General features: G+C 39.0%; 1 protein-coding gene across 1 annotated transcript in view; it reads left to right on the top strand.

Moving 5' to 3' along the window:
• Positions 1 to 24,206, top strand: part of SNX25 (sorting nexin 25) — a 94,659-nt gene continuing 70,453 nt past the window's right edge. The window contains exons 1-3 of the mRNA XM_068403999.1: positions 1 to 160; positions 12,681 to 12,765; positions 21,884 to 22,100. Coding sequence (XP_068260100.1) covers positions 12,744 to 12,765; positions 21,884 to 22,100 — 239 coding nt within the window. The 5' untranslated portion in view covers positions 1 to 160; positions 12,681 to 12,743. The remainder of the gene's footprint in view (positions 161 to 12,680; positions 12,766 to 21,883; positions 22,101 to 24,206) is intronic.

Below are 24,206 nucleotides of genomic sequence, written 5' to 3'. Positions count from 1 at the left end.
GCCGTGCCTGGCCCTGCTGCTGCTCCGCCTCGCCCTCTACGCGGGCTGCGCCGCCGCCGCCGCCGCGCTGGGCACCTTGATCGTTCTGATATGTCGCGGCCGCCGCCGCCTGCCGCCGCCGGACTTCGCCGCCGCAGCTCCGGTCCTTCGGGTCGCGGGGGTAAGTGGTGGGAGGGGAGCGGGACGGGCGGCGGGAGAGCGCGGAGGGAGGGGGACGGAGGTGGCGCGGCCCTCGCTCCGCCGCGGAGCGCGGGGCCACCCGAACCCGGTGTCCCGTTGTCCTCCCGCGGCCGCAGGAGCCTGCCCACTCTCTGCCGCTCGACTGGGCTTTAAATGGGAAAAGTTGTGCTGGAGGGTAGCAGGCGTGCAGGAAGAATCAAGGCTTTGCGAGAGACCTTCGGATGGCGGGAACGCTTGTACGGCAATTTGTTGTTGGCTGTGTCTCAGATCCTTTTCTGCTCTTTCAGTTGTAATGTCTGTTCTAAAAGACGTCCTCAAAAAGCCAGCATAGTATTGCTTAAATGCATGTTCTGAGGTTGGGCAGCTTCAGACAGTGTTATCATAATGCTTGAGGAAGTGCCAACGCGTTCTCAAACTGCTGCTGACCTCTATGCAAAAGATAAATTTATTTTCTCTACACTTTCTAAAATGTACTAATTCATGTTCATAAGCTCTTTGTAGCTCACTGCTTAGTATTTTTTTTAATTTCTTATGAACGAAACTGGTAGTGCGAGGTAGTCGGAGACTGATTACAGGTGCTGGTCAAAGTAACTTTCCTCCCATCCACACTCCTGCGCCCCATCAAGTCATCCAATGCTCTGGAGCTGATCCTAGACAGGCCTGAAAAACTATTGCTGGAAATGAGGATCTGCCTGCACTCCTGTTCTGCCCATGGGTCGCAGGGATGTGGTTTTGTCATCGCAGCCGGTGACTCCGGTCGGGTGCCCTTGGCTCCTCACCAGTGAGTTGTAGACCTCAGTGGGGTGTGTTAGTATGTGAAGTGCTGCAGCAGTAGACAGTACCAGCTAAGTGCTGTTTCACTTCGATAGTGTTACGCAGGATACCTGAGAGCGCTCTACAAATTAAAAAGGAGCATAATGTATGCCACCTGGGTGTACAGCCTGGCTGTTCTGGTGACCCAGTTCATTATCTTTAGTACATGTACTCTTCTTGTTAGCAGCGAGTAAATAATGCTGTCACTTCTGTGTTTCTGGGGCTGCAGTCGGTGCAGGTGTATTTGCAGAAAGCAGAGGGTGCTGGCAGGGCAGAGAACCTGTTAGAAATCACTTGCTGATATAGTTGGCTGTCTTTCCGTTTTGCCAATCAAATCAGCTAACAACCTGTGGTAGTGGTTTGTTCCTTCATTCTTTGACATCGGGAGAGAAAGAGCCTGTGTTTGTGAGCAATACATTTTTCCAGGCCTCCATTTAATGGAAACTGGCAGGACGTTATTGTCAGTAGAGGGGATCGTTTGGCCAGGGGTTGGTGACTTCGATGAATACAACAACTTGCAAAGTTGTATTATTCAGGATCTGTTGGTGGCAGTGGGTGTGTGTGATACTCATTTTGCCTTCTTGGTAGACTTTTTTAAAATCCTTTTTGCTTTGAACACTCAACATCATACTCGGCTTTTTGAAGGGAGTGAAGAATAAATAGTGTGTATGAGCATTAGAAGTGGGAAATGGGGAAGTGAGAAAATGTAATGCACGAAGTCAGTAAGTGATAAGCAAAAGGTACCTGTTCTGTATGTAGTGTTTTACATGGGTACAGGTAGGGATTGCTCAGCTGTTTTTTGTCGTAGGAATGCTGGGGAACAAATATGTATTAAGTAAGTGCATAAGCACCTGAGTTGTAAAGGACTATATGCTTTTGTATTTCACCATTCAACTACCTTACACCAAATGGAAAAAAAAAAGAAAAGAAAACAAAAAAAAGCATCAGTAGTAAATTCCTGTTGCCTTCAGATTTGCAAGGTTAAATATTTCAGTGATAATGCCATAGTTCCAGTGACACTTATGTGCTGGTATACTTATCTGAACATCTGGATGTGTGTTAATTTATTTTTAGGAGAATGTATTGTATACATAGTAAAAAAAAAAATCTTTATATGGACTTAACTGGAATCTCCCTGCTGCCGCAATGAGGAGCAACTTCCAGATCCATGTTCCAGAAGGTTGTGCAGAGTGCTCCACCGGCATATACCCATACATTGTCAATATTGGTCTGGGGAGAGAAGATGGTATGGCACCATCTATTGTGGGTAAAATGGCTAACTATATGCGACACTATGAAAATCTATTTAATTTGTGAAGCTGAGAATTGAAGAAAAAATTAAATGTATTGCTCTCTCGCTCTCCCACTTTGTGAAAAGCATAATACATAAGCAAACTGAACGGGAATGAAGCTAGAACTGTCCAGAGACAAATACAGACACTTCAGTTACTATACCATATGCACTTTCTTTTTGTGGTATGTTACTGCCTGTTTCTCTTCAAGATCTTCTCCTAGTGTGTCCATCCATTGGATTTGTATGTGTAAACTGCACACATGCTCTTGCTTTATGTGGTCTAGTGTGTGGTGTTTGCATTTATTGTAGCTCTATGGTATGTGTTCGTTGTTTCAGAAGGGAATTGAAATCTGGTATTTAAAAGTCACTGCTAAAGCAGCAGCCCTGTTTCTGGCATTGTTTCTTTACCGTCTCCCTGATTAAGTTAAGATTTTTCTTTCCTCTCTCTTTACACTCTTCTCAAAATTTAACCTGGCTGTATGAAAGGGACTGTCAAGAAAGAAGCGAGGTATTTTACCCTTTCTATTTAGAAACTGTAATTCCAGGCATCTTATGTGGGTTTATCATGCCTTCAATTTACAGTTTTGTTGATTTCTTTCATGGCAAAGAAGCAAAATGGCTTCAGGGCTGCAAAGCTCCTTCCCATACTTCTTCTGAACACAATTTTTTATATGTTTAGCAGATTTCCTAATTGGTGCTTCAGCAACATAGAGGTGAAGAAAGTAATAGTGCCTATATAGGCAGCATATGGAAATGTAGGCCATTCACTAAAACGTTTATTGCAGTTTCCTCTATACATTTCTCTTTGAAAAATTTGTAGGTTAATCTTTTTATTATACATCGTTTTGTATTTACACCACTTTATTATCATTCAGTTGTTACTCTCCCATTTTTCTTAGAGCCTTATGATGCTGTTGTCTTTCTTTTCTGGGAGTAGTAGGATGACTGTAAAGCTAGAATTTCTTCAGCCTTGTTGCATCTTCTCCTCAAGAATAGGGAAGAACCCTCTGTTGGCCTAATAATGTTAATTTTTTTTTTTTTTTAGGAAAGAGTCTTATGGCTGGCATCTTGCTCTTCATGTGTCATATGTACACAAATTCAAGGCAGATAGGTTCATTTCTCATTCTTTGAGTGATTTTCACATTGGGGTTAACAAATGAGGAAACACTAAGTATTCAGTAATAAATATTTGCTCTAGTGGGAGTCAGGCTCAGCTCTTGGGAAGTGAGTGGGAGTATTCTTGATCAACTTCAAAGGGACTTGGATCAAGTTCTTTATGCTGTGCTGAAAAAAGGGAGGGTTTTTTTGCAAGTTCTCAATTCTGCAAGCACTTACAATGGGAGTTTAGTGCTGTTGATTTTCATGGACCTGTTCATGCAAGTGAATAACCTGGGTGAGGAAGTGCTGTGTTGCAGATTCGGACTTCAGAAGAGCAAGGTGTATGCCTTATTTCATTTTGCTTGAACTTACTACTAGAGAAGCCGTCTTTCCAAATGTGAAACTGTGCTTTGTAAGGTGAAGACTTTCTGCTAAAGTCAGGTATCTCAGCAGAAGCATTTGAAATCTGCTGAGAACTGCAAAGCAAGGTGTGCAATTTATATCTCCGTGATGAGGTGTGCTTTCCATGTAGTCTTCCTGTATGTGAGAGCTCTGATAGCAAGGTGTATCTGGGCAGTCTTCTGGCTTCCACATAAAGCTTTGTGTTCCTTCCAGTGTTCTTTTATATTTTCATTGGAAAGAGAAGGGAAGAGAGGTGTACAGGCAACTCATAATATTGTTTTACTTATTAATTTAACTACTTGCAGTCATTAGTAATATTGGTAAATAGTTTCTGTTGATAGTGAAATAGAACAGAATGACACCTTGAAATTGTACGTTATGTTATTGCCAGATATTTTTCAGCACTTCTCAGGAACTGTTTCAGGACAAGATTATTTGTGGTGGAGGACAGCAAAAAGGCATGGTGACTCAGTTGTACTTTCATAAAAATGTCTGTCTCAAAGGGGATTTTCACTTTTCAAGTATCGGTGGACTTGCTCATACCAAAGATAACCCTGGTTAGAACATGTGTCACCTTTTTAAATTCAAGCTTGCTCCGTACACTGCTGTTAACTTGTGTGGTTGTAAGGGAGATGGCTTTGACTCATATGAAGAACCATGTCGACCAAGTTAGTGGGAAGGGGGAGGAAAATGCTTTTTCCCACATTTCCAGTGTGAGTTGTTCCTCTGCCAAAAAACCTGGCAGGACAGAGTTTTCTTTTCAGCATAGTGTTTTGACTCTGATTCAAAGCAAAAACTGAATAATGGAGAGTTGGGTCATCAACTTCATTTAGATAATGCAAAAAGCAAGGATTAGTTTATTAAATTTAAGAGCTGCGTTTTAAATTGAGATTAAATGAATGACACTCTGTGAGTGATTTACCTAGTTTGTCTTGCAGCCCTAACAGAAAGGTAACAAACATGTTTTTTTCCAGCGAAAAAGGTACACTGATTCTAATGTCTTGGTTTTAGTTTCCTATGATTAACAGTTGCAAATGATTTTGAGTATTTCTTTAAAACTCAGCTCCTGACACGTCTTCTGTTTAGTAGCTCTCCATTTTCAGAAATAGTTTACTCTTACTTTCTAGCTCTGAAGGAGACATCTGTGACTGTGTTTTATGTTCCTAAAGTCTTGTTCCATCCTTGATCGTGGACTTTTGTGAATCTGGCATTAATGGGAGGGCACGGGTAGATCTTTTCTCATTGGCTCGGGGAATTGTTGAAATATCTGGATCCTGGAAGATAGTACTCGTTTTTATTTAAGTCATAGGAGGCTGAGTAATGAGATTATTGGAAATGATCTGAGTGATTCAGAGGAGATGGCAACTTAACCTAGGTGGAGTATCTGCCATGGTATCCAAGCTGAATGCTCTACTCTTTTCAAGGAACGTAAGGGAAGCAGAGAAAGGACATGTGGTTTTATTTTCCTTTACTGTTGGACTTGTACCATCAGAGGAAGCTTGTGAAGGTAAGCTCGCAGGATGCCCAGCAGCTGTAGGAAGTGGAAGGTTTGCCATCTGTGGGCATCAATTTCAAGGGTGATGCAAAGCAGTTCTTGAGGTAGTGAGCAGTTTGGGGCAGCTGTGAGGGAGACAAGAAACTTCCTAACTCCTTTCAGTCTTGATCTTTACACCTTGGTAAATCTTCAAAAGTATTTATGGAGTTTGTATCAACCTAAAGCCAAGCATGTTTTACAGTCTGTCTCGTTCTCTGGTCCATTAGGGAATGTTGAGAGCTGATAATGCAGGATTTTTGCTCTTACTTCTGCCAGTCATTACAGTATCTGCTTGCTGCTCTTCTGTCGTGCTTTTTTTAGATCCTCTTGGGTTTGCAACCAAATATTCTGATCTACTGCCATTCTTTAATTTATCAGTTGTTTCTGGATTGAAAGGAGAGGATATGTTTAAGTTTGGTTTGTTTTTAACAGAACTGAGAGTCTGATACTTTTGTTCTTAGTGCTATCTGTTACCTAGGCAGGTTAACAGTCAGCTTTTGACGATGCAGGTGAGTTTACTACTAGGCAAGTCCTGAAATTAAAATCATGAAAAGATATCATAGCATTGCCTACCAGTTTCAGGACTATTTTAAAATTTGAAGGGAGTGTTCCACAAATCTCAAATGTTCAGTTACAGTTCAGTGGGGGCCTGTTACACTTTGGGGCCTATAGTTTGGACATTTCTGCTACAGTTTATTTTTAAGGATCTGTGGATTAGCTGTTATCTTTAGGGATTTATAAGCTTTTTCGGAATTGAAGTTTTGTCAAGACTGTATGTGTTGATTACTTGCAGGTGTAACTGTGAGGTGATAACTTTATTCTCACAGGAGACTGATCTCAGGAAATGAAAATGTTTTTCAGACTCTCTCTCACTTATTTGTCCCATAACTCCTTAGCGGTGAGCAGACTTAGTTTTCCACACAGCCTTTTATCCATCATATGCATTTAGAGATTTCTTGTCTTGTCATGCAACCCTTTCTGTTTCCTTCCACTGTATCCTGTGTAGTCTTCAGCTCTGCATTGTATTGTGCTTGACATTAAATTTTCTCAATGTTGCGTTAGATTGACACTTCATATTTTTCTGTGGATCAGGCTGTTTTTGCCTTTGTAGAGACTGCTTCTCGATTTTCGAAAGTGTTTTATGACAGCGTAACTAGGGAGCTAGTTCACTTCTGATAACTGAGCCACGCTAAGTCAGTAAGGAGGACGGGTGGTGGGCTCATTGGGGTCTTGCTGTCCAAGTCCCTGGCAGGGGAGTCCTAAAGGTAGAACCAAAACCTCTGTAATAAGGTCAAGAGTGGAAAGCATCTTGCATTCCAGATACACTTTGGGACTGAAAATACTGTACACATGTATCATAAACATTATGAAAATAGAATCTGGTCAAGTTCCTTCTTATTGCCAGGTCTTGGTTCCTTGTGCTCTGCAAAGGAGAGCAGCAAGATTTACCCAAGGAAAAGGCAGTTATGCCTATACTATATCCTTTCCCAAGCTGCCACCCTTGTTAAGTGATTAAAAAAAAAATTGTATAGTCATAAGGGAAACAAGTTTATGTTGTGTCTGTGGGGGGTTTATATGACCAATCGTTTTGTACCATTTTTTCCCTATTAAGCATGCACAGTGAAAGAACAAGTTCATGTTAATAAAATTAATGATGACGATTCCTTCTGCATGTTTTGTGATGCTCTGTTAAAAAGACAGAACACCCTGCCTTTGTAGGGTGAAAAGTCATGTGGGAGGGAGGGTATAGCAATAGACAACGCAGGAGTTTCTCTTTGATCATCAAGCTGAGACTCTGCAGTTGAGGCATGAGCCTGTGCAGGTTTTTCTGGCTTACCAGCAATTCAGTTTTATAGCACATGGCTCTTTTGGCCCTGAAGTGTAGGCCATAGGCTCATGTCTGTTTTTAACAGAGGAGGAGTGTGTGGAGATGTTCAGTAGACTGGGGCTTTGCGTGTACCCTGAGAGTTTATGAAAGCCTTTATTTTGATGGTGATATTAGAGATCCCAGCAGAGAACAATGCTGTATTTCTTGATGAGCAGAAATTTAAATGCTAACTTACCAATTATTTCTTAGCTGTACTGATGGGAATGAAAGTATCACCTGAGAAAAGTTTAATTTTCGTGTTATCTGTCTAGTATTATATGAAATTGCAAATGAAGGAAGTTCTGGTCTGATTATGAAGTTTTTATACTGCTACAGTTTTATCAGTTTTGAACATGGTACATTTAAGATAGAAGATTCCCATATAATAAACCCATTTTACATGTTCCAGAAGTGACTATGTTAGTGGAAATAAGGTACGCTGATATTATAAAATTGTTATTGAGATAATGATGCTTAACATAATAGGATTAACGTGCTTTAAGTATGTTGATTTTTAAATTGGTAGTTATGGTATCCCTTAATATATGCAGATTAATGCTTAATTTGACACACATATACTTGCTTTGTAATCTAAAATAGAACTATAGGTATTAAATAAAAATATTAACTCATTTGTGAATAGAAAATTTATTTTTGCATTATAAGTTGAAGTAATATTTACTACTATAAGAAAACATCTGTCCAGATCAGTTAAAGCTGAATTTATGGAGAGTTCAGTGAAATGTTATTTGAAGCCATGACTCCCTATCATCAAAGTCCAGTCTGATGTTAATGTATGTTTTACAAAGAAAGGAAGAAAGTTAATAGGGCAGCAGTGGGTGGAGCAGGTAGCTATGAGTAACTGGATAGTTCTTGTATGCTGAATTAGATGTAGCCTTTGCCTTTTACATCAGTGATTAAACTGAGGGTCTCATGCACAATACCCATTTGTATTGTGGGGTCTGTACTGAGCTCTGTTCTAGTTTTGTTGTAATTGAGTTAATGTAATAGAAATAATTGTTAATTTTTCTCTGCTTCTGGCTTTAATTGCATGACAGAGTAAGTCTGCATGTGGCGTGCCTGTAGCATGTGCCTGGCTTTCTGCTGTTATGTTTTAAGAATTGCATTTGATGACCGAGTGGTGAAGATGTATTTCTTGATAGTGGAAGGTACTCCTGTGTTCTCCGTGCTTTGACATTTATTCAGTGTAGCTGTTGAAACACTGTCTTAATTCTTTATTGTTTAACATTGATTGTTTTCTTCAAAACTAATTTTGAATTACTTACATTGTTTAAACCAATAAATGACATTAACTTAATTTTTGCATCCGTAGGAGATTGAACCTAAGACAAAATTTCAGGCTCAATGCCAGCCTTGTTTTTTTTTTCCTGGGCCTTTCAGACTGTTGTTGTCTGCATCTTAAATCATACTCAAAAGTATCAAACAATGGGTATTATTCAGAAGCCTCCAGGAAGTACACACATCCTTTTTTTCAGCCTGTAAACAAAGTCAAAATTGGGGAAAACTTGAACTGTTCCAGGAAATAGGCCTCTGTGTTTGTTAGCAACCTCATTCTTTGCATGTGCTTTCCAAATGTGCTCCACCTCTGCCCCTTCAAGTCATCTTGTCAAGCCTTATTTAAGTTTCAGTCCGGTTTCTGCCATTCTTCAACAATAAACTCTACAGAGTGGTGCCTGATTTTTTTGGGTTGTGATAATGCAAATTAGGGCTAATGGGAACATACCAGGTTTTAATCAGTATAAAAGAGCATCTAAGCTAGAGCTTTGACTGTGTTAACTCCATTTACAAACATGTTTGGCTCAGTCAGGGCTATGCCAACTGTTTCATGAAATGCAGCACCGTTTTCCTTTAGATGAGCGACATGAAGAAAAATGCGAAAACATTCAAGTCTAGGCTTTCTAGCTGAACCTGTTCTCTGCATACGCCCTCCATCTGACTTGAGGCAGGGACGGGAAGAAATCTTCCGGTGAAATCTGCTGGATTTTTCATTCTCTCAGCTGTTAGAGCTGAGTTTGGACTGAATTTTCTGAAATCTTTCTGTTCTCAAAGGTGCTGGTAAACCTGTGTTACTGGGTTGTTGCTGTTGGTTTTAAGGTGTTTGTTGCCGTATGTCATCGGACTCAGAGGTGCCTGCTTATTTAGCTAATTCATCATTATTGTTGTCACAGAAACAGAGTTTTTTAAAAGCAAATCTAAGCTAACAAGACTTAAGACTTGATTCTGCTAAATGGAAGTTTGTGAGACTGAAAGGAAAAAGGAGTTTGATCAGCTGTTTTAGAGAAGGCAGCTTAAGATCTGATCCATTATCAGTCACTAAATTAAATTCACAGTTCTCTGAAGGGTCATCAAGAATCACAGAGTAGTTCAGATTGGAAGAAATGTTTGAAGGGCATCTAATCCACCCTCCTGCTCAGAGTGGGTCCAGCTAGGTAAGGTTGCTCCAGGTTTTCTCCTGTGGAGTTTTGAATGTCTCCAAGGATGGAGACTCCACAGCCTCTCAGCCTCCCCATTCTGGTATTTGACCGGCCTCATAATTTTAATATTTTACCTTGTAAGTTATGCGAATTTCTTGTGTTGCAACCTTGCCTCTTGTCCTGTGCATCTGAAAGAAGAGTCTGGCTGCTTCTTCTCTGTACCCTCTCGTTCGATAGTTGGAGATAGCAGTAAGGTCTCTCCTGAACTTCTTTTTCTTAAGCGTGAACTAACGCAACCAACATCACTCCAATCCATTTAAGCATTCCTGTTTATTCAAGTGTGAAGATTCTCATCTGTTCTGGAAAATTTGTTTTTTGAAAAAGCTGAAACCTTGTTTTTAAACTAGGTTTGTTTCTTGCTCTGTGCTTTTGACTCAGACTGTTCATGGTGGTGTATGCAATACCTGTGTGAGTATGGAAAATTTCTCAGAAAATCCAATATACTGTGGATCTTCCTTTGCCTTTCAGTAATTACATTCGTGCAGCAGCAAAATCGCCATTGCTAAAGGTGGTATTCTTACCTTTTAAATTATTTTTGATCACTTGTCTGTCTTGACGTTTCCCATGCTAAACACTGATGTTACTTTTTTTTTTTTTAAATGAAAAGCCGGTGCCTTTTAGAAGTCAAACATACCAACCATAGAGGATGCTGTCAATGAAATATGTTCTTCCAAACTGAAATGTGAGTTTGTATCTTGATATTTAGGAGGCAGCATTCACTGAGGCAATAGTCTGTCTTGTTCTTAACGTGAGTGTTCAAGATTGAAACATAAAAGTATTGGCTCCTACTTCGTGGAATAGGGTAGGTTGGATTGTACTGTGATAACGTGGAGCAAGATACTTGCAACCATGGTTCCCCTCTGAAGGCATTTGTTTTGTGTTCCCTTGGCTGTAAAGAAGTCCAGAACTGAGGCAAGTGGTGAGGCAAAACTAAGAGTTCAGTCAGCATTTATGATTTTCTTATCTCAGCTTGTGTTTAAACTACTTTTGAAAGGAGTAATTTGGCTAGCATTTTGTGAGAGCTCTTCCTGATGCTTTAGACCGTAAAAAACACTGACTTCCTGCAAACTGTGTACAGATGAGAACTGTTGATGCCTAAGTTAGGGGCTTGAGGTTACTGACATCTGTGCAGGTATGACTCAGTTTAGCAGAAAGATTAGTCGCGTAGGATACACAAGCTAGCGTGAGTGTTAAGGAAGATGGAGTATGTTGAGCATAGAGCTTCAGTCAGGATTGTGGCCTCATGCTTAGGAGCTCTTTCTTCACAGAAGGACCTTAGTGACTTTGCTTAATAGGGCTTTCTGAATCCCTTCCCCCTCCCCAAAGGTATTCGGGATGTTTAATGTCTCTGTGAGTCTGCCTCTTCTCTTTTTAAATTGGAGTGGTTATGAGTCATCCGATTTCCTGCTGCAAATAAAGCAGAAAAATCCTGAAATAATTGTGTGACTAGCATTAACACAGCTTTGCGTGGAGGAGGAACGGCAGCGTTAGCAGTCAGCGGTGATGTATTGGAGCCTTACAAATACTGTTGTTAGGTGTTCTTCCAAACAGCAGAAATACTTTCTGCAGCCGTTTACGTGGGTATGGCTTAAGCTTTTACCAGCATTGTGTTCAGGTAAAAGGGGGCCATGAAGATCTGTAGTGGTTCACTAGTCAGATAGTACTCTGTTCTTACCCCGCCTTAACTATAGTTTTGATAGTAAGAGGCGCTGCAAATGGAGGCAGCCGTGCTGAAATCTTGCGGCTCTTGCCATTGATAGTGTTGTCAAGGGCAGAAGAAAATGGCTGGAAGACCACAGCCATGGTCTCAGAGCAGCGACTGGAAGAAGTCTAGGCAGTGTTGCTGTGCTCAACGCAAAGCTGGAACAAATTAACTGTGGGTGGAAGGAGGGTGCTCAACGCCTGGAGAGTATCCGTGGCAATGCTGTGTGTTAGGTGTGAGAGAGTCTGAACAGCTTTATTTTGCTGTTAGGGTAATGCTTAGACTTCTTCATCTGTGTCCCATGAGACGTGCTTTATACTAGACTTTACGTGCACGTATCTCCAGTAGAAGGAAAAATGTTACACCAAAATACACTATTAGCCTGCAAATTGGCTGAAATAATAGCATACTACCTTTAAAAACATTAAAGATTTTTTTCTTTTACTTAAATGCCCCCTAAAGTTTATACTGCTTTCTTGTTCTCTGTTTGGTGAATATTGAAGGGACTGGGATGTTTCTGAAGCTCTGTCTCCTCACTGAGGAGAGTCTGAACTCCCATCAAGGGGAGCAAAGTAAGCTGAGTGGCAGTGGGGACAATTTTTATTTCTGATTTGAATTACACTCCTTTCTGTTAACAACAGCATGAATCCCTGCTTTTTGTCTACACCCTGAAGAATGTTTCTCTGTCCACCCACTTGTTTGGACACTATGAGAGCTAATACTTCAAAACAGACAAATGTTTGTATAGTACAGCAGCTTAAAATGCATTGGCCAGAAGTGTCTTTTGAAGGAAGAAGCCCAAAAGAATGTGAACCAAAATTACTGTAGGAGATCTAAGGGCTTCGCTTATGTTATAAAAGTGGTTTATGAGGCTAAATGAAGTGACAGTAAGCTGTAAAGATGTTATATTTGCTATTGATCTATCTCTTGGAGATCTTATAAAGCTGTGAAGAGACTGAATAGAGGAGTTCCAGTTGTTTTATTAAATGCATCTCCTACTCTCAGTGCATTGAATTGCAAATGAATACAGCTCCCTTCTACCAAAAACCCCAACCTTAAGGTAATTTGGCAAGTTGTACAGTGTACGATACACAACAGTGGGTATTAATACATGTTTAATGAGCAATGTATAATAATCTCTTAGACAATTTACACTCCGTTTTAACCATACGGGGTGACAATATTTGTATAAAAACCAAATTATATAGTACTGTCACCTTAATTCCAGTTTTATTTCTTCTATCATTTTTGGTTTATTCCTTCTTCTGATGATGAATGTTCTCTTTGAATTTCAGAGTAACTGGTCTGGAAGCTCCCATGATTCAGTCCAATCAAGGAGAGTGGTCATTTCTCACAACATGGATAAAGCACTGAAAGAAGGTGAGTCTTAACTTGGACAGAGGAGCATTAGACTCTGAATTCTTGTTCTCTTAGCAAACCATAACTGCACAATATTCCAGGATTTTAGAATATGACCCTGGTTTCTTCCTTGATATAAAATAAAAGTGCAAGGTCTTGGTCTTCCCAAGGGGTTCACTGTGGTAACTAATATGATGATGTTTTTGCAATTTAACTGATATCTTGTTGTTTTAGTGGCTGTTTTTTACATAAATATATTAAAATAAAGTCTTTAATACTTGTGCACAAAACGAAAGGGTAGCATTTCAAAGATTCTTGATTGGGTTTTCCTGAACTGATGAATCTTGTAGGCTCTTGCAAACAGTCTTCCCATTTAGTGCAACTTTTGCCATGAAAACTGAATCTAAAATCAACATTTGTATATCTGGCTGATACAGTCTATGAAATCTGTGGATCACCAGTACAGTTACTGGGCTTTAGATTGTAAAATGTGGACTATGATCGTCTGGATTTAAAATACCTTGTTTACAATTCTTTAAAGTAAAGAGTAACTACTACTACTGCACACATTTTTTCAACTGGCTCCTGGTAATATATTGTAGAACTTGTGATAGTGTCAGAGTTTGAAGCAAAAAGTTTTTGATTTTTTACTTCAAAGATTATGCTAGGTTGGAACTTCAAGACAATTTGCGGGGGAAAAAAACCTAGCTTGTGTATTGAAACAAGAAAACACGAAGAGTTGTGTACTGTAGCTTTTAAAATATATTTGTAAAATTTGATGCCATTTCAGTCTTTTGTAAATATTTTATCTAATTTTGAGTATTTTTTCCTTTAAGATTTCTTCACAGCACTGTTTTTTTTTCTTATCTTTTTTTCACATCTGGAGAGTATATTTTAAAATTCTATTAAACGGGTTGGTTGTCTTATGAAAACTTCTTGGGCTGTGTGATGTTTTTGAAGTTATTTTTATGAAGAGCTATTAGCAGGATATATAGCTAAAATATAAAATTAAACCACTTTGCCTACTATGTCACGTTTCTGTGAAGGTGAACTATTGTATCATATCATAATTTGTTTTTAGGCAGCATTTTCATCTGTAATCAGTCAGATTATAGGATTCCTGATGACGTGAAAAGGATAGTAGCATCTAAACATTACATGTATGAAACAAGCACAGGCAAGTTATTTGCTGTATTCTCTCACATGTGTACCTCATATTTTGGATAACCTGCCTTGGAATTTGAAATGATGCCTTGACATAATCAGCACAGAATTGGAGGTAGCGGGGTTATTTGGAGACAGATAACAGGTACAGTGGAATACTGTTGGAAAGATAGTTGTGTTACACTTCCCTCTTGTTACTTGCACATAGGACTACCTCATGTGTCTGTAAAAAATATGAGAGCTGTCTTCATCTAAGGTGTTTACCCTGCAGATCATCAGTTGAATGCATGAGTCCATCCTTTCTCAGTAAGGCTGAAAGTAAGTTACCAATATTTAAGTGATTCATTTTTCAGAGTTGAGGGCCTTCTGTTGTGACAGCTTACTTGCCTTTCTGCTATTTCTTCTCACAGTAGCTTTTACCCTCCATTCTCACTCTGAATTTTGGAGAGCAAACTTGTCAGATTTGGTTGTATTTCTTCCAGGCCTAAGCGACTAACGGAGCCAGCATCTCCTCCGTTATGCAGTTTGACAAGGATGAGACTGTACTTTTCACTCTACCACACATAGACTTAGGCAAGCTTATTGGTTTTGGAAGGTGTCCAAGTCAACTTAAGTTGGAGATACCGAATGAGTCCCAAAAAGAAACATTTTACTTTTTTATTAGAGTAAAATGATCAGTCTGTCTGAAAATAGACAGGGCATATTCCTTGCCCTGTGACAGTTCTGAAATTTGTAGTTGTCTTGGTATTATGGATGTTTTTTTTACAAGTTCATGGCTAAATAAAACTTTATTACTAATGAGATCAAAAATACTGTCTGCATTTCTGTTTCATTTAGTGCCATACTCTAATGCTAATCAGTCTAACACTGATGAGGTTTAAAGTATTTATAAATCCCAGGAATTTTTGCTTGCTGTCTGGATCTAACATGCTGTTCAACAAAATGCTTTAAAATCTCATTCATTTAGTTAGGATACTTTCAGTTCTCCTGAGGTTTTAATCTTGGAGACTAGTTCAGAGTCCTACTGCCACTTGAGGTTTTGAGTAGGTGGTGTCAGATTATCACAGTCAATGGGGTTTTGCAGTGTTTTTTTTAATCAGATTTATTTTTCTTTACATTGCTTTAGAGATGCAAGATTAACATTTTCAGAGGAGGCAGCATCACCTAATTTCAGAAATGCTGTTGCTGGTTATGAAGAGGCAGCCCTTTGGTTAATGCTGTTAGTTGCTAACTATCTTGCACCCCTCAAGAACTGCCTGTTGACTGTTGCTCAGTCATGCCATGCTTTTGCTCTTGTTAAGCCAGTCTGTGTGGACTTTCCACTCTGGGTTTCGAGTGGCTCTTCATTACTGTACCATTCCTGGAGGTTCTGTGGTGTGTCTCGCTTGACAAGCTGTGTCACTTGCTTTATTGCATTTTTCCTGATGTTCTCATCATAGTCTGTTAATGTAGTCAGAAGGATAGCTATCAGTGATCATCCTTAGTTTTCATTGAAGGAGTCATGCATGTTTCCATTTCAACCATCAGTCTTATTTCAATAAACTTAAAAACATTATGGTGCTTAGATAGTTTTTCTGTAATGGTCATTGGCTGATAATAGTTGCCCGTGTCTTGGATAGTTTCTTATCTTGCCAAAGCCCGCATAACAGTTGTTGCAAATTTTCTTTCTACAATGTTGGTCACTAAGTGCCACCAAGAAGGAACTTCTGTTTACGTTGGTTTACAGCTCAGTTCCCAACTTCTTTCCTATCTCCCATTGACCACAGAATAGTATAAAAGGACAGTGCTTCAGAGTGCTACTTCATTGTTAATTATAGCATATTTGCATAAGCTGTAGATATAAGTTGAGGGAAAGCTGTGAATTAGCCCTGATACTGTGTGGTGCGTTTTATGAAATCTAAGTGCTCAAAATCAAAACAAGTGTAATGTTATAAAAATATTTTCCATGTTGAATATAACATAAAAAGAAGGCCTTTAGTTTTAAACCCGAGTCCGCTTTTCAGCAGGTAGTACTTGAGTGACTAGCACTGCAATGTGTTTTTTCAGTATTTTTCATGTTTTTTTCTTGATAGACTGATTTGATTCTTGTTTGCTCTTCATTTGTCTTACACAAAGAAAAGATGACCCACTTTTACAAATGCTTCTAGTCTTTTAATGCTTCCTGTTGCTTCTGTGGTAACGTCATGTTTTCAGCCCATATCCTATGGTAGTTTAGGACCATGTCTCTTAAGGGAGACTGTGCTCAGACTTGTGCTGCTGTTGCGCAGCGTACTGTTTGGGCCAAGGGCTGTAGTTGTCACTAGATTTGTCTGCTGTGTGTGTAGCTGGTCTCCCAGGAACTGAATTTCATCTTCCATTTTTACTGCCCCATATCCTTTTTGTTATTCTTCACAGTCAGTCTTTGTCTCTACTGCTTTAGTAGCGCCAGTAAAATTGGTCTCTATATTACTTACCTGCTTTACTGCATCATTTATCAGTAAGTAAAATAGCACGAACTGTAGCACAGATCCCAGCAGAACTGCACTGGTGAAATTCTTCTGCTATGAAAATTGACTATTTATTTATATCCCGTGTTTCTTAGCTCTTAAAATATTTTATGCCAGAGAGCCATCTCTTCTTTCGTAGTGGCTTATCTTCCTTCAGCCCTGTGTTGAGGTGACCTTGTTGGAAATATTTTGGGAATTTAATTAGATTTACCTATGGATCAGATCTTGCCTGTCTGTCTTCTTGTTGATCCCTTAGAAGAACTGTTAGGGATGTAAGGCAGGACTTCCCTTTACAGAAGGAGTTTTTTCCCAGTCTATCTCATTTCCCAATGTAAGATCCACACATTGACATTTAGAAAAAAAAATCTGCAGTAGCTTCTGCCACTCTGTTTGAAAAGCTGTATTTTTTTTTTTCACAGCTCTCAAAAAATTAGTTGCATGGGTCCAAAATATGAGCAAGGCTTAATTTGAATTCATGTTCTCTCTGCTACTGGGATTCAAACACTTGGAGCTAAGAACTCTTGGCAAATGGTACATGGGCAAAACTTATTTGAACAGAAATTTGCCTGATCTTTTTTTTTTAATGCATTTTCTAGATGTTCTTAACACACTTTTTTTTCTCTATTGTTTATATATTTGGAAATTTCCATGTTTTTTTCTGCACATTCATAATAATTATTAAAGAAGCAAATGTCAAGAACATTTTAATAAAAATAAACCAAGCAATGTGGAATGGGAGACTGTCAGGGTATGATGCCTTTCGCACAGGGGCTATCCATCTATGCACAGTCGTAATGTCTAGTCTATTAAAGAAACGTTTCATAGAGTTTGAATAATGTTGTAAAGTGCAAGTAAACCAAGACATGCTAGTGTTTTTCCAAGCACAAACATTAACAAGAGAACTGAAATCTATAAATCACTATTGCTAGTGACTCAGGCAGGTTCCCAGTCACTGAAGTCTGGGCATTTACACAGCATTTTACCAGCCTTTAACACCATGGTCTGAATAAAGATTTAGTGGGAATGAGAAACTTCAATAAATAAAGGTAATGTGAAATATAAAACCGCTTCATCTTAATTTGTATTGTTTAACTAAAACATAGTAAAATCTAAAATTCAATAAGTGAATAATGGCCTTTATCTCTTTAAATTTAAAAATTAATGTCTTGGAAATGATAGAGTTGCACATGCAAATTTTATTTATTAGTAATTTTAGGGAGTTAAATATAGGGGCTTTAATATTTTAGTGTGATTTTTGAGGATGAAGATAAGGCTGACCTCCTTCCCCTCTCCGCCCCCGCCCCTGCCATGATTGGCTTTTGGCAGGGGGGGAAAGTAGTAGCTGTAACAAATAACTAAGCATTTAACATTTACTTATGTAGAACTGTTATTTGCCAGGTATTAATGGTGGTATAGTCTGTAATCTTTTTCATTGCATTTTTATTGAAAGTATTTTTCTTCCAAGTATAGCTTACAATAACCATATCACGCATGTTAAATCTAGTGTTGCAGTAGCACAGCATTATAATAATACTTCTTGGCTGTTTGGCTGTTTCCTGATACAGGATCTTAACACAATTCAGATTAATGTTGCATTTCTATTTTACAGATTGTGGTGCTTGCTGTTGTAGAATAACTCAAGCCCGGGTTGTAGCTGTACCTTCTCTTCTGTTGTTCATGTAGTCACAGGAGAGTTTTGGATTTGACCATAACTTAATGTAATGGTTCTGGTCTCTCCAGTGCTTTCGGGAAAGGATATTTACTTCTTGCTTGAAACTTGGAAGTCTGTGTATGCATTTGCATAGGGAGAATATTTCAGGTCTGGTTTTTAATGATGCTTTGAGAAAATGGGTAGGCATTTAGTCCTGTTATTCCAATTTCTATGTTATTTTTCATGAAGTTGGGTAATGAATCTTAGCAGTGTAAAAACTGTCTAATGTGAGGCTCTGCAAATTGCAGTTTTGAAGCCAGTCTGACCCACTGGGTCTTGTGGTGCCACTGAACCTTGGAATCAATGTGAAAGAAGAAGGGATAACAGTTACTGTAGACCTGCGTGGAGTTAGGAGTGAAGGAAGGGTCTAGAGTGGTGTCCTCACTAACCTCCACACAAGCTTCTGGAGTGAAGGAAGGGTCTAGAGTGGTGTCCTCACTAACCTCCACACAAGCTTCTGGCTCTCTACTCCCAACATGTTTTTAGTTTACAGCCTTTAAAAACAGTATTTGAAGAGGCTCAACTTCACGTTCACATGGGAATGACTTCTTAATCAAATTATAACAACTGAGGACTTGGATCTTCTGAACTAGTTTAAAAAACCTAGTAGAAGTTTCTACAGTTTTGTGCCAGACTTAGTGCTCTCACTGTATCTGATTCCATCAGAAGAAATTTGTTTCATGTTTGTAGCAGCTGAATTAGTGGTAGTAAGGTATTGTCCTGAAAGTGTGTTCTGCGCTTTTTATTCCGTTCTTGTCTTCTGACCAGTTGTTTTGAATGTTTTAGAGAACGTGCAGTGTAAAAATAATGAGAGTAGATGCATGAGCAGATTTCTCCTCTGAAGGAAGCAAGCTGTGCTCTATAAAATTCTTACATTTGTTTTCTGTATTTCTTCAGAGCACTGAAAGAGGCACCAGCTGCATCAATAGGCATGAAAGTAAAGCAGCAACAGTGCATCATGGCCAGGATGACACATATGGGTGAGGCAGTGTCTTACCCCAGCACAGACTGCTGTTAGTGTCTGTGGATGGTGTCCTTTTTAAATTTTTTTAAATCAAAGTCCTAAAAGCTGTCTCATTGCTCATTTGGGCATACATTCTGGGCTCTAAAGTACCCTGAATTTTATAGAGAACAGCACAGTTAAACTGTTGTGATGCAGGAAGGGCAGCAAGGCTCAGAGGTGACAGGGAAACTATAGGAAGGATGTAAAGGAAGAGAGTTATGAAAGGTGGGTGCAGGAGAATACGGTTTAAAGTGGGGTAATCCATTTAAGGTGTTGTTAGTGTGTAACTGACAGGGAGAAACACAAGTGAAGTATTTTATACTTGCATGGCTTAATTTTAGGTGATGATTGGTGATCTTTTGTCTTTAGTTTGCTATTGCCACTAGATTTCATGATTCTTTCATGCTGATACACCTAGATGAAGAACTGTACCATCACCTTGCTGTGTCTGAGCAGGACTCTTCCCACTGTAATAGATCTTGCTTCAAGTATTTCAACTGGGAGTAAAGTTGCAAGAGTTGTGCTCTCATAATACTTTACTAGTTAGCATTGTTACATGTTTGAATGTTGTGCTTTACCAGAGCAGAGAGACTTAATGTTGGATGTGATGGTGATTATGGAGTGAATGAGGAAATGAGCTCATTTTGGAGAGGAGTTGCCTAGAAGTACAGTTATAAATTAAGAATTGATAGGAATAGATATGCATTCTGAAAGATAATATAGTCTAAGAGATCGAGATACAAGTTTTACTCTTGTACTCTTATTTTGTAGAGTGCTGTCCAATAGATACCTGTAGGAGCCACCACTCTACACGATGACTAGGCTTCTTAGGCAAAAGATGCTGAAGAAATATGCTACTTTGCACCCTTGCATTCATTTGAGGGTAGAGAGAGTGTCTGTAAGAAAATCTGAAAACATAAGTCATTATCTGCCAGTGATTATGATAACAAATACCACAATACAGTGTGTTTTGAATGTGCTTGAGAAATTACGGGTCTCTTACAGAGTAGATGAAAAGGAGGAATCCACACTGTCTTGGCTGATCGGCTTTCCACATCAGGTATTGCAACAGAAGAGAGTAACCAAGCTAGGGGACAGCTGTGGAAAAAATAGATACTTAAAAAAAAAATAGATACTTAAAATATGTATTGTCATGGGAGACTTGAGATAAGTAATAAACTTCAGTTTTTAAAATCCTTCCCAGTTGCTCTTCAGTGTATCAAGGGATTATTCTTCAGCTTGCTTATCAGAAGACTGCTACCTTTTATAACTGTTTTTATCACTTTGTAGTATTTGTGGGTGGCAATTTCCAATGAAATATGATTTCTTCTATTTTAGAAAAGTAATGAAATTGGATACGTTTCAACATTAGAAGTTCCCATCCTGTATTTTTTTTTCTCTTCTGGATCAGAGAAAAGACTCAAAACTTCAAACCATCTATTTATTTATTGATTGATTGATTGAAATGTTTTTCTGAATAATTAATTTTAAAGCCTTGAAATGACTCAGTAAAAGGCTTTAAACTTTATATTTCAGCATACTCAGTGAAGTGACTCAGTTTCTTTATAAACCTGAGGAAGTTGATTTATGAGGCATTTGACTAGAAACTTTTATCAGTTTTAGTCTTTTCTTTTGAAATGTTTATAACAAAGTGATGTAGGATGAGGTCTGCTAGTATTTCAGGCAGGCAAAAGTATTCAACTTAAATTGTTCTGCTATTACTATTCGTTATTAGTTCACTGGCATAGTGCCAGGGAGCTTTTTATAGTTTACTAAGCTGCCAAACAACTTCCATCAAAGTGGAAAGTAAGAAATAGCGGAGTCACACGATTACTTTGCACCAGCGGCTTACACTGATAAATGAGATGTACTTTTGATACAAAATGTCTGAAATCAGGATGTCTGGTAAAGAAGCTTCTCAGATTATCAGGGACACGACTTATTTTCCCCCTTCTTCTTAAGTTATCCTTCTGGTAAATGCGAACTGATTCCTTCTTTCACCACAACTTTTTCCCCATCTTGTTGTAACTGCTAAACATGGCTAATATGTGCTCACTTGAACACCTCTTGCTCCCTTCTAAACCTCCAGGGACATCTGCTGTAGTGAAACATCAGTAAAACTGGTGACACACAAATGTTGTCAAAAAGAAAAGTCAGAATGGTAGAAGATGGTGTTGCCATGAGACTTGCAATTACAGTAATTTTGGTTATTGCTTGTAGGTGTCGTTTGGAGTACCTCATCATTTTTGAAGTTCATGCTGTCTCGCTAATCTGCTTGTTCTCTCTTATCTCTAGCTCTTCTGATCCTATAATTTACTTTCTGCAGTTTTGTTCAGTATTGTGTATGTCTTTTGAAATCCAAAAATCTTACCACCTCGCCTTTTAACTGTGGCTTTGGAGTGGAGGCTATTGAATTCCTACGTAAAGAAGGCTGGTTTCGGTCTGCAGCAGCCTAGACACTGTCAGTTTGTATGATCCACTGCTGAGAGACAGGTATTACTTTGAGGTTTGTATGTCACTAGTGACCTGTCTGAGCAAATCCACTTAGAGGCTTTGCTTTGCAAAGTGACCTTCAGTAACCTGTTAGGTGCAGATTTCTGTAACTTTGCCAACCTTGCTTTCTTTGGCAAGAATTAAAACCCAAAGAAGAAGATATGAAACCGGTTCCCCATCTAATTTTTGAGGAGAAGGGTGGAGGACTGAATTTTTCCTATCTTGATGTGCCTTCCCCTTTTGCAGTTTTTGCTATTTATTGTTTTGTTTTTTTTCTTTCAGTGTTTGACTACAGCTATAGAGATTACATCCTGTCCTGGTATGGGCAACTCAGCAGAGATGAAGGGCAGCTGTACCAGCTGCTATCTGAAGACTTCTGGGAGATTGCCAAGCAGCTGCGACAGAGGCTGAGTCACATTGATGTAGTTAAAGTCGTCTGCAATGATGTAGTGAAAGCTTTACTCTCACACTTCTGTGACCTTAAAGGAGCCAATGCCAGGTAAAAACAAAGTTCTGCATTTCATTGGAATTTTCTGCTTCTCTCTTTGCTTTCAGATGTGCTATATCAAAGCAATGAAGAGTGTAATGCTTTTGTAGGTAACTGATAAAGAAAACAGTTCAGGCTTATTACCAGTTATAGAAATCAAGCAGGCTTCAGGGCATCTATAAGACCTATGGAAGGAAACATTTGTCCTCCTTTTCTCAGAGCTCAGATTCACTGCTGTTTCAGTTTCATCCCTGAATCCTTTGCTCATGGTAGGCGATCTGTGTGAGCAGTTCCTGCAAGTAGTGTGAACCTGCAAGGGAAAGGAGAGGTGCTGTCAGAGCAGTCAACACACAAGAAGATAGTTATTTGCACTTTTCCCAAAATAGCACCAGGGTTAATTCCATTCAATTTCCCAATTCTTCTAGCCCCAGGAGGCAAAGCCTTGTAGTTTCTGTAAGTGGCCTGTCCTGCAGCAACAAGATTTTTGTACTGGAAAAATTGTTGGCTGGATTTTCTTTTTCTGTTGAGGTTATCTTGCTAATTCCATGAATTTCCTTTTTGGCAAGGCTCTGTTTGTTCACTTAAAAAAGTCATCTGTCCCCTAAATACTAGAGTTGCACCCAAATTATAATTGCAAATGGGAACTCTTAGCCTGTGCAGTTCCCACATCTGAATGCACAATTTGTGTAATTGTGCATGGAATTTGGGCTTATGTCTGCATTTACCTGCATTTCAGTTATCCTAATTGAAATATGCTTTGGTCATTCAGATTTAGACTATACATTTTACACTATGAAGTTGTTTTGCCTACAGTTAGATGCACGTATTTTTAACACCCCTTCAGAGAAAAAAGTTCTACTCTTCACTGTCAGTGACCAGTCTGTGGGTTGCCATTCACATTTCTTTCTGTTCTGGAGCAGAAGATAGAGTTAATGTATTTGTAGTAGATGCCAGCTTCATGTAAGCTAATGTGTAGGAAATAAAGACAAAAAAGAAACTGAAGGGTGGTTACATTCAAGAAAAGAATAAATTAAGGTGTATGCACATTGCAGTAGATCTTGCATTGGATTCCAGATACTGCTTTCTTTCAGCCCTGGAATGTGGTAGGAATCTCTTGGCCAGCTAAAGCTCCTAAGTGTTCTCCCTGATTTTTAAGTGTTATGCTTGCACTTGCCCTTTGTTGCAGTAAAGTGCTTGCTTTTGGGAAGAGGCTGATTTGAACAGTTAAAGGATGAGGATGGTATTTTTTTTTTAAGTGTAAATGTTTTCCTGTTTGAAGCTGGGGACATAGAATCTACAATTGCAGAATTATTAATAATTATTAATGTGGATTCTTGATGAGGTTCCTTATCTACTGAGAATTATGACTACTTCCTCTAGGTCTTTGTTGGATTTCCACTATACAGAGCTAAAATAAATTCTCTTGGGTATTTTCCAATTAACTTTTTCTACTTTGGAATGGTGAATGCACCTTAGTCAATGCTGGATAAGGCAAGCTGCATTAAAATGGTAATGAAAAAAAATACTATCAAGAATGAATGTGATAGCAGGTTAAAAAAACCCAACAAACCCCACGGCTGTAACTGCAGATTTTGTATAGGTTGAAACTGGAGCCATTGACTGTTTTTTACATACTGCAAGTCTGTGAATTCACAAGGAGGAAGGTCTGGTTTTAAGGTGCCTAACAGCTGATCAGCGGCATGATACTGCATGATGCGAAATGTGAAGCACTAGTATATCCTCATGCTGCTCATCCAAACTTGCTCAAAAAGTCCAGGAAGCTTTATGGAAATTGCACGTGGCTCACGTTTTCTTGGCAGATGGAGAGACGGCTTAAATGCTATGTATGTACTATGAAATGTATGTACATAGCATTGTGACAGCAGAAATTTGACATTGTGCTCATACACTAGAGATTGAATTTGTACTGCCAGGTGATCTGGGCATGCACGTAATAAACCTGGAAGCACAGCCAAAGACTCTGATACTGTTTTCTTTTTAAGGGAACTTGTGGTTTTAATAATAATTTGAGTTTTGTACTAAATTGCTTACCGCTATGGCATTTACTGTGCTAGAACTTGCTGACGTTTTAAGCTATAGACTGAGAACTACAAAGTA

This window comes from Nyctibius grandis, chromosome 6 (genome assembly GCF_013368605.1).
Source record: "Nyctibius grandis isolate bNycGra1 chromosome 6, bNycGra1.pri, whole genome shotgun sequence".
NCBI lineage: Eukaryota > Metazoa > Chordata > Aves > Nyctibiiformes > Nyctibiidae > Nyctibius > Nyctibius grandis.
This window is presented reverse-complemented; position numbering and strand designations above follow the sequence as displayed.